This window comes from Lemur catta, chromosome 14 (genome assembly GCF_020740605.2).
Source record: "Lemur catta isolate mLemCat1 chromosome 14, mLemCat1.pri, whole genome shotgun sequence".
Classification (NCBI taxonomy): domain Eukaryota; kingdom Metazoa; phylum Chordata; class Mammalia; order Primates; family Lemuridae; genus Lemur; species Lemur catta.
The window spans coordinates 23107188-23116398 of record NC_059141.1 but is presented as its reverse complement, the minus strand read 5'-3'; the positions used below and the strand labels follow the sequence as shown (position 1 = coordinate 23116398).

At 59.3% G+C, this 9211-nt stretch overlaps 1 protein-coding gene across 1 annotated transcript; it reads right to left on the bottom strand.

Annotated features, from left to right (window-relative positions):
* Nucleotides 1-2978: 2978 nt before the first annotated feature.
* Nucleotides 2979-5435, bottom strand: LBX1 (ladybird homeobox 1). Its single transcript, XM_045568590.1, has 2 exons — nt 4484-5435; nt 2979-3798 (listed from the first exon to the last, which is right to left on the bottom strand). Exons 1-2 carry the CDS (start codon nt 4806-4808, stop codon nt 3278-3280), a joined length of 846 nt encoding a protein of 281 aa, XP_045424546.1. The 5' UTR covers nt 4809-5435; the 3' UTR covers nt 2979-3277.
* Nucleotides 5436-9211: the final 3776 nt, after the last annotated feature.

The following is a 9211-nucleotide window of genomic DNA, read 5'->3' as shown; positions in this document are numbered from 1 at the left end:
ATAGAAACAACGAATTATTTCTTGTATTTCAAGGCCTGGATTCCTTGTCACCTCCTCCGTGAAGTCCCCACCACCCTGGAGCCCTAAGCCGTCTCTCCGCGCCGTCTATTAGCGCCAAGGGAGCTGTGGGTCTTGCCCACTAGACTGAGAGCTCCTTGAGGGCAGGAACCGGATCTGATTCGTTTCAATTTCCCCAGCCCCCTGCGCGGCCTGGCGCAGAATAAACATTTGCTGAATTGAATTGAGTTTTCCCTTTATTTTATTAATCCTTCCCCTTCTTCTATTCTTTCTTTTCCTCCTTCCTTCCTCCCTCATTATTTTTTATTTCTTGGTTATATTCAATTGTCATGTTTTTCAGGCTCATTAAATCCATTTAGAGACAAAAGAATAAAAGGCAGAAGGGGAAGGGCGGGGGAAGAGGGAAGGGGGAGGGGAGGAGGGGGAGGGGAGGGAAGGCCAGAGAAGCAAACAAATAACCCGCTTTAACTAGACGGGCGGATAAATGGCCCCGTTTCTCCTCAGCCCCGATGCGCCTGCTTAGCTGCGCGCCCCGCGGGCGCCACAGCTCGGGTGGGCTCAGCCCGGAGCCGCCGCCCCCAGCCCAAAGGGACCCAGCAGGGCCCGGCCCAGGGCCGCGAAGCGGGGAGCGGCCGGAGGTGCCAGGGCCGCTTCATTGGGATTCATGGGCGTGTTGGGCGGGCGGCCCGGGGCTTGGGGCGCGGGGCGGGGGCCGGGGGGGCGGTGCGCACGGCGGGCGCAGATGCCCGGGTGACCGCCGCGCCGCAGTCCCTGCGCCGCCTTTGTGCCGGGGAGGCGCGCGCGGGGACCTAATCCATCAAATTGTCTACAAATTGTGAAGAAAATTCAAAAACCATATGGTCGCCAGCGCCGGCGCGCTCTGGGCTGCGGAGGGCCGCGGCCGTGCCCGCACCAGGAGCCGCGGGGGGCTGGGCCCGGCTATTGTCGCCTGTCAGCGGCCGCCCGGGCCCATTCGTCCCGGCCTTCATGGTCCGCGCTCCGAATTACAGACCCATCCATCCTAAGAGAGGGCGATTTATGTCGCCCAGGAGGAACCGGCCGCATGCCCGCCTGGCTACCCGGCCGCCTCCTTCCTTCTCTCCCCTCTCTTTCTGTCTCCCTTCTCTCCCCTCTTTCTCTTCTTTTTCTCCCTGTCTCTGCCGCTGTCTTTCTCCTTCTCTAGATTTTCCTCTTTCTCTCTCCGTCTCTCTGTGGCTGTCCACTTTCTCTCTCTGCTTTTGGAGTGTCTTTCTGCGCCCCTTTTTTTCTGTTTCCTCTTGGACATGCACGTTCTTGACTTAGGCCCGAGGGCCCCATCTCCTGCCCCATCTCCTGCCCGAGACCAGATGCGCATTTCTCACATCAATTTTGCAGAGAGAGAGCCCGGCGGCCGGGAGGCGGGACTCTACTCTGGTGACAGCGTCCACTCGCCAGCCCAGCGACAACAAAAGCCCAAAGAGAAACCTGCTCTGTCCGGAAAAGTGAAAGCTGCTTGAGCCCCCACCCCAGCCGCCCTTGGTGCACCGCAGACCCCAGAGAGTCTGTGGGAGATCGATGTTTCTGCCCCTAGCCCAGTTCCAGGCCCAGAATTTGTGACTGTTGCCAGAAATTCACCCCACCTCAGACGCTCTGGGCTCACATTTCCGTGTGCCCATACGTGCAGTTCCGACTACTCTTGCTGCCTTTAGCGCATCCCCTCAACCCCCAAGAATGAGACCCTCCGGAACAGATCGAAACTTAGGAGCCCCCAGGCTCCGCCGGGATGTCCCACTGAGTGATACCTGCGGTGCACCCGGGGCTTAGCCAGTGTCTCAGAGCGCGCAGGGAGATGCCGTTGGGTCTGGGGTGCGACGCAGGAACCGTAGAGCAAGTCCTCCTCCCCATCCTTTGTTCCACATAAATTAATGTTGTACCCGCGGCATCCCCCACGTACACACGAATTTTCTCCTAGCATTTTACCCCGACCTGGCGAAGCCCGCTTCTTTCCCCATTTAGTAGCTACCGCCGGTTTATGGGCAAGAAGCCCCTCCTCCTGCGGCTTCCCCCTCGCCCCTCACTCTAACGCCTGCCCTGAAACTCCCCCCAAATCTCCAAAGCTGGGGTGACCGAGAGGAGCAGCAGCTAGAAGCCCAGCTTGCCGCTGCGCTGCTTCTCCGAATCGGGCCCACTCACTCAGACATGGTCACCGCCGATTCTAGTAAAATTGCAAAGACTTTATTGGAGAAAGAGGCCTTGGGTACAGTCCGGAGAGGAGAGGGCAGGGCAGGAGCAGGGAAGTGGCACTCAGGACCCACCCTCATCGGGCCACCCTTGTCTGGCCAAGTCGAGCTAGGAGCAGGGTGTTGGAGATGGCAAGAGAGACCCAGAGCTGCGGAGGAAGTGGGATGAGGGCTTGGGTCGGCCTCCTCTCTGTCTGTGTCACATGCAAAAAAATTCTAAAAAGAGTAAAAAATAATTCTAGGGCTTTGGGTTCTGTTTTCGATGGTTGGGTGGGTGGCTGGGTGAATTTCCCCCTGCATTGTCCCTAAGAGTCGGACTCCAGAAGTCAGTCCGAGGAAATGCGGGAGAGGGAGGAATCTTAAAAATAGCGTTAGTGGCATTGGGAAGCGGAAATGTCATCGAAAACAGACTTCTCTGGGGGTGGGGAGAAAAGATCGATTTTGAAACTTGCAAGTCAGGACCCGGCTGCCCCCCTCATCCCCTTCCCACGCGGGGAAAATAGGCAGAAGGAAATAAGTCAACTGCACTAGGACGAGGGGGGCCAGGAGGGAGCGGGACGGTGCATTCGCCACATGCAGAGAAAAATCAAAATAGCCGGGGCTGCCCCTTCTCTAGACCGCAGGGTGAGTGTTCGCCGCCCTGGATTCTGCCTCGCCCTCAGCATTCCCGGCAGCCCAAGAGCTTTGAAAACGCCGAAATCTCCGAGATTTAAAAAAATAAGAGAAAAAATCAGGCTGCGATGGGAAGAACCCGCTATATAAGCTTAAATATTTATACAGAAGCCATACAGAATTGCACGGCGAGGGCTCCCGGGGCGGCGGAGGCCGCGTGCGGCGGCCGGCCCGGCCGGCCAGCCCGGGGTTTATTGCTTCGAGAGGGAAGAGGCGGCTGCTGGGAGCCGAGTCCGGGGCCGGGGACAGGGGAGGAGGCGGGAGTTGCAGAGGAGGTCCCAGCTCCCTCCGCGGTCCGGTCCGGGAGGCGGCGGGCAGTACGGGCATTAGGGGCCCCGGCGGCGGCGGAAGATCCGGGCGCGCGGGGCTCAATCGTCCACGTCGATCTCTTCGTCTTCCTCGTCCTCCGAGCAGTCCTGGCTGCTGGCAGGCTGGTCCGTGAGCGGAGAGGCAGGTGAGAGCTGCAGGGGTCCAGCGCCCGGGGCCTGCGGGGCGCCTGGGGGCAGCGCCGGAGAGCCAGGCCTGGACTTGGCCCTGCCGCAGCCGCCGCCACCGCCCCCGGTGGCCTCCGAGTTCTGCTCGAGTTCGGCCAGGGCCACGATGTCCATCTGCCCGCTGGGGCCCAGTTTCTTGGCGGACTCCACATCGGCCTTCATCTCCTCCAGGTCCCTCTTGAGCTTGGCGCGCCGATTCTGGAACCAGGTGATGACCTGCGCGTTGGTGAGGCCCAGCTGCTGCGCGATTTGGTCGCGATCGGCAGGGGACAGGTACTTCTGATACAGGAAGCGCTTTTCCAACTCGTAGATCTGGTGGTTGGTGAAAGCCGTGCGCGACTTTCGCCGCTTCTTGGGGGTCTGCCGCTGCCCGAAGATGGTCATCCCGTCGCGGCCTGCGAGGAAAGGACAGTGTAGGCTCGCATCGGGAGACAGGAAGCCCCACCCTGGCTCTCACCCTCAGCACCTCCCTGCCCCACCCAGGCCCATCGGGCCTCCAGTCTGCCACTGTTTCTTTCTCCAATTTAATTTGGCCTCCGTGACCAGCGGGACAAACCTCCTGCTCCTGTCTTTGGTCTCCTGGAAGTCCCTAGGAAAAATTGTTTTGGTCTCTGTCCCCCTCTCCAAGAGTTAGTTTGAAAGACCCAAAGTCTCTGAGAGCAGGAGAAAGCTAGACAGGGACGCTCCAACTGTGGTATGAATGTTGGTTCTCTACCCCTTCCCAATCACCTTGACTCTATCCTACCCAGAAGGTCCCAGCAAAAGACCCCAAGGAGCGGAGCTGGGAGACCCCAGGCTACCAGAAACGCGAGGCAGCACTGCAAAGCACTCAGACTGCAGAGAGAGTTTGGGTTCCTGCCACCCCTCTCAGGTCACCCCTCAATTTGGCCTACCCTGATGTCCCTAAGAAATAGAGACTTGGGTTCCGTCCCACCTATCTCCACTCCAAACAGCAGCGGCTCGGGCTGGAGGGCCCTGGCGGCCGGCGCGGGCAGAGGCAGGCAGAAACATAGGGCACGAAGCGCACAGGGCACAGGGCGCGCGGCTCTGGGTGCAGGGGAAACCAGCAGCGGCGCCTACCTTCGGCTGCCTGCAGGACGCTGACCTCCAGCCCCTTAAAGGTCTTGCTGGCGAGCTCCTCCAGCGCGCACAGCGGCGACGTTTGCGAGAGCAGCGCGCGGCCCGCTAGGGGCAAGCCGCCCGGCGCGTGCTTGTCCGCGGCGGCCAGCAGGTGCGCCGCCCCGCACAGCGAGTAACTTCTCCTCACAGACGGCTTGTTGAGGATGTCCTCGATGCTGAACGGCGTCAGCGGCTTGTTGGAGTTGGCGGGCGGCGGCAGGTGGTCCAGAGGGCTGCGCCGCCGCTCCTCCCCCGGCGCCGCCTTGCTGTCCTCCTTGGAAGTCATCTCTGCCTCGTTTGGGGGCCCGGCCGGGGCGGCTCCGGCCGCGGAGACCCAGCCCGCGGGCAGCTCGGGCGCCGGACGGCGCGCGCAGGCAGCGGTGCGCAAGGAGGCCGCACTGGGCAGGGCGCCGGCCGGGAGCGGGGCTGGTTAGCACGCCGGCTGAGGCGGGCAGAGCAGCGTGGGGCCCCCGAAGAAGGGCGCTGACGCGGGCGCTGCCGCCGCCGGGGCTTCCAGCAATCCGGGGCCGGAGCCGGGGCGCGCCGCGCGGGGCTCCAGTTTCGCCAGCCCCGGTGCTATTTAAAGGTGTCAGGTGGCTCCGTGGCCGCTCCTGGCCCCGGGTCCTGGCGGCTGCAGTTGGAAGAGCCGAGGCTAGGGCGCCGATCCCGGACTGCGAGGGAGGCGGAGAGACGGGGCAATTGACTATTGCTAACAAGTTAGCCTTGATCGAGGAGTAATCAATTATCTGCAGCAGCACTTCTCTCTCTTTCTCTTTCCTTTCTCTCTTTCTCCCCTCTTCTTTCTCTCTGTTCTCTCTCCCTCCCTCCCTCCCTCTCTCTTCTCTGCTCCCCCCGTCTCTCTCCTTCTCTCCCTCTCCCTCGCCCTCTCTTTCACTCTCTCTCTGTCCAATGCAGGCGGCTCTAAGTTGGGAAGCTCATTAATTAGCGGGCCGGGGGTAGGAGGAGCCGGCTGGAATTAGCCTGCCTAATGCGCCTGTCAGTCCGGGCGCTGCGCCGTGCTCGGCCCGAGCTGTTTGTAAATTACATTAGCAGCGCCTTTATTGCACCCGAAGCTCGGGCGACTGAAAAGCCACCGCCCCCACCCCAAACTGAGAGCCGCGCTTTCGGCGCACCCGCCTCCCGCCAGCCTTGCTGCGATGGCAGCACCAGCCCAGAGGTCTCAGGCTCTCCGACCCAGGATGTGAAGCCCGAGAAGGGTGGCGGGAAGCCCAGCCGGGAGGGACGCGGCCGCCGTGCGGGCCAGGTAAGACCAGGAGCCCGGGTGGGCCCTGCTACGGCCCAGCGTGGACTTTGCCGAGCCGAGGTCAAGAACCCAGCGCCTCTCCCCTCGACTGCCTTGCGGCTCACCCCCTGCCCTGGGCCACGCGCCTAGAGAGTGGGAATCTGAAGCCTCCGGGCTGGCCCGCAGGAGGTCAGAGCCGACTCCGCAGCCCTGGGTGGGCGACGCGGGAAGAGGGTGGGGAACTCCAGGCGCTGGGGGAGGGGGCTGGTCGGAAAGCTCAGCCTTCTCCACGCGGAGAGGCGGAGGGGGGAGTTGTTGGTGGCCCTGGGCGCCTCTCTACCGGCCGGAGCCCAAAGCGGCCGCCCTACCTCCTCTGGCAATCTTGCACACTCTTTTCTCCAGCAGCAGCTCTCCAGGCCGGCTGGAGCCACCGCCGGCCTGATGGTGGGCCTCTGACGGGCAGGCGGGCCAGGTGCCGGGGCTAACGGGGCCGGCTCGGGGCCTCCCCGCTGCGCTCTGCCCAGGCCCGGCCCGGGCCCCGCTGCCGGCCCCGCCTAGCCCAGCTCCGGGCTAGAGTGCGCCGCCCGGCCGACTCCAGCTGTTCCGGATGCGGGGCGGGGGCCCGGAGGGGGCCGGGCCACGGCTGGGGCTTCGTTCTCAGGAACTCGAGGGGAGGCCCGGGTTCCAGTCAGACTGGGAGCTGAGGACCCTAGGGCCTGGAAGCTGTGAGCATTTTGTGTGTATTTATTTGAAGGTGTTTATGTTTTAAATAAGTGGATTTATTTGTGTGGTTTTCCATGTGTATTATTTGTGTAAGTGTATGTGAACCTGTGGGTATACCGGCATGTTTGAGCCCCAGCTATGTCTTTCATTTCCCTGAGGCACCCTAGCGGGGCTGTGCCCTCTTCTCTCTCCCTACACCGTCTGGTTTGTGCGAGATTGCTGGCCCTGCCTGTCTAATTTCCCATTTCTGCCCTTGGAGAAAGGAGGGGAGGAAGAGGGGGTTGGAGTCAAAGGAGGAAGAGCTGTTCTCCCCATGTACACAGCCCTGGCTCTGGCTTTGTTCGTAAACTCCTGGGTGGGCTGCGTGGTCAGGCACCACCGCTTGGACCAGAGAAGGGCCCAGAGAGACCAATGCAAGTGTTTGTGTCACAGGCCAGAGATTGGGATGGGAAAAATAGGACTTCTTGCCCCATTCCTGCCCCAGAGAGGGAGTGAGCTAAGCTGGGCTACGGGGCAGGGAGCAAGTTCTCTCAGCACAGGGGCCTCTGTGCAGCAAAGATAGGTTTCATTATCTCGTTTAGTTATTTGTTTGGAATCATGGCTTGCAGCTCTCCGGAGTAAAAGGGATCATTTAGGGAGAAAGGAATCTGTTTGGGGCCCTAGTGCTGGGAGTGCTGGGAAGAGCTCCCTACCCTCTTTCCATCTTTTTCCTGCATTTTGAGAAGATGATAGGTACTCCGGAGGCAGGAATAGTGAGACTGGGAATCATAGTTCCCCCATAGCTGCAGACCCATACCCAGGGCAGGCCTGTCTCTTATGCATCCCTGCTGCTCTGAGAGCTGTGAGGTGATGCTGGACCCACCAACAGTGGAGTCTGAGTCTACAGACCAGTGGAGAGGGACCCAAGAGAGAGGGCGTCAAGGAGCTGAACCCAATGGCTTAGAAGCTCCAGAGCCAGGAGGGGTCTGCCCTCTCCTCTCACTTCCTGCTCTCAGGATCCCCCCTTGGCCCTTTCCTACCATAACCCCAACCCCCAGACCCAGAGCCTCAGGCAAGCCACAGCCCCCCATAGCAGGGAGGCCCCTCCCAATCAGGACCCTGGAATCTGGTCTCCAGAGGAAGAGTGAGAGAGGAAGAGAGAGATTGAGGCTTCCTTTCATAACCCCAGCATCCCCACTCTTCCTGTCCACTCCAATCTCTGTACCTAGTATTGGCCTTGTGGGACAGGACTATAAGGATAAGCCAAGCCCCTGCTGTTGCCCAAATCCAAGTCCCTCAAGACCACTGGAGTTCAGGATTAATGAGAGGCTGCCAGAAAGGGGAGGAATGTGAATTAGGGAGCAGAGGGGCCCCCTCTTGCTTGTCTTGTCTTTAAGATCCTGTCCTGCTAGCCAGTTTTGAGACCTTTAGTCTTCAGCCATACTATGTCAAAGTGGAAAGGACATCCCACAGTCATCTGCTGTGTTAACTCCACCCACCATCACCAAACCTCCTTTCCTGGCTGGCCTGAACCTGATGCCCAATCCCATAGTTTTGTTCTTTTGGCCTAATTAGTTGGCCTCTTGGCCAAACATAGTTGGGCACACCACATGGATGGGTGAGGGGAATACATGGTACCACCTTGTGTTTCATTGTTTCAGTTCCATTTGCCCACATCACCGCTTCTAGGCCACCTTCAAGACCCATCCCAACTGCCCTACCAACCTTTTCCCAACCGCATGGTCTGCTTCTATCTTCACTCCCAGAAAACCCCATTGTGTGGATGCCTAGAATATTCTGGACTCCTAGAAGCCCAAATCTGCTTGCCTCTTGTACCCCTCTTGCATAGCAACGACACCTTATGTTGGGTTTGTGGTCCGACTCCCTCCCTCCCAGCCAGACTTTGAGATCCTTGATGGCGGAGACTGAATCTGGGGATTCTGGCCACCTTGGACCTGCCCGAGCCTGGAGGAAACCCAGCTCCCACCAAATACTGGTTGAATGAGTTTTCATAGAGCAAATGGGGTATAAATGATTGTGTAACATGGAGAGAAAGACCTTTGGCCTGGATTGTCCCCCCTCAGAGGAGTTTAGAGACTATGAGAACCCTCCCATCCCCAGAAGGCAGTGTAGTAGAGTTTGCCATGACAGTCCAGGCTCTATTCTCTCTGCCCAACCCCCTTTTGGGACCCTGCACTGGAGCAAGGAAGACTCTCAGAGTCTCACCACCCCTAGCCAGCTGGGCTAATGTCTTCTCACCTGGAGCTGGAAGCAGCTGGTCCTTGGAGTCCCCTCCACAGAAGGAATGCCTGCCTTCAAAGCCTGATCTACACAGAACCTGAATTCTGAATTCCTGTTCGCTGGCCATACAGCCTGGGTCCAGGTTTACCTGCTTCTACCAAAAAGCCACCTTCCCAGTTTACGGAATATTCCAGACAAAGAGGAGGGAAAGATCACTGCCTGAATTGCCACAATAAGGGGACCCTGCAGATCCAAACAAAACGAGTTATTCCTTAACATGGGAGAATAATTCACTTAAACCCCCAAAGGCTCAGTCAGATTCAATCTGGATTGTTTTGGTAGCCCCATTCCCTTCCAGATTATTTGTATAAGCACCAGCATTGGCCCTCAGGCCACAGTTCCTTCAGAGAAAAGGGTCTGACACCACTTGAAATGAGTTAACTTGACCAGCAGTCCACATCAATTTTTTCATTTTTTTGTCCATAGAGACCTGCTACTCTGAC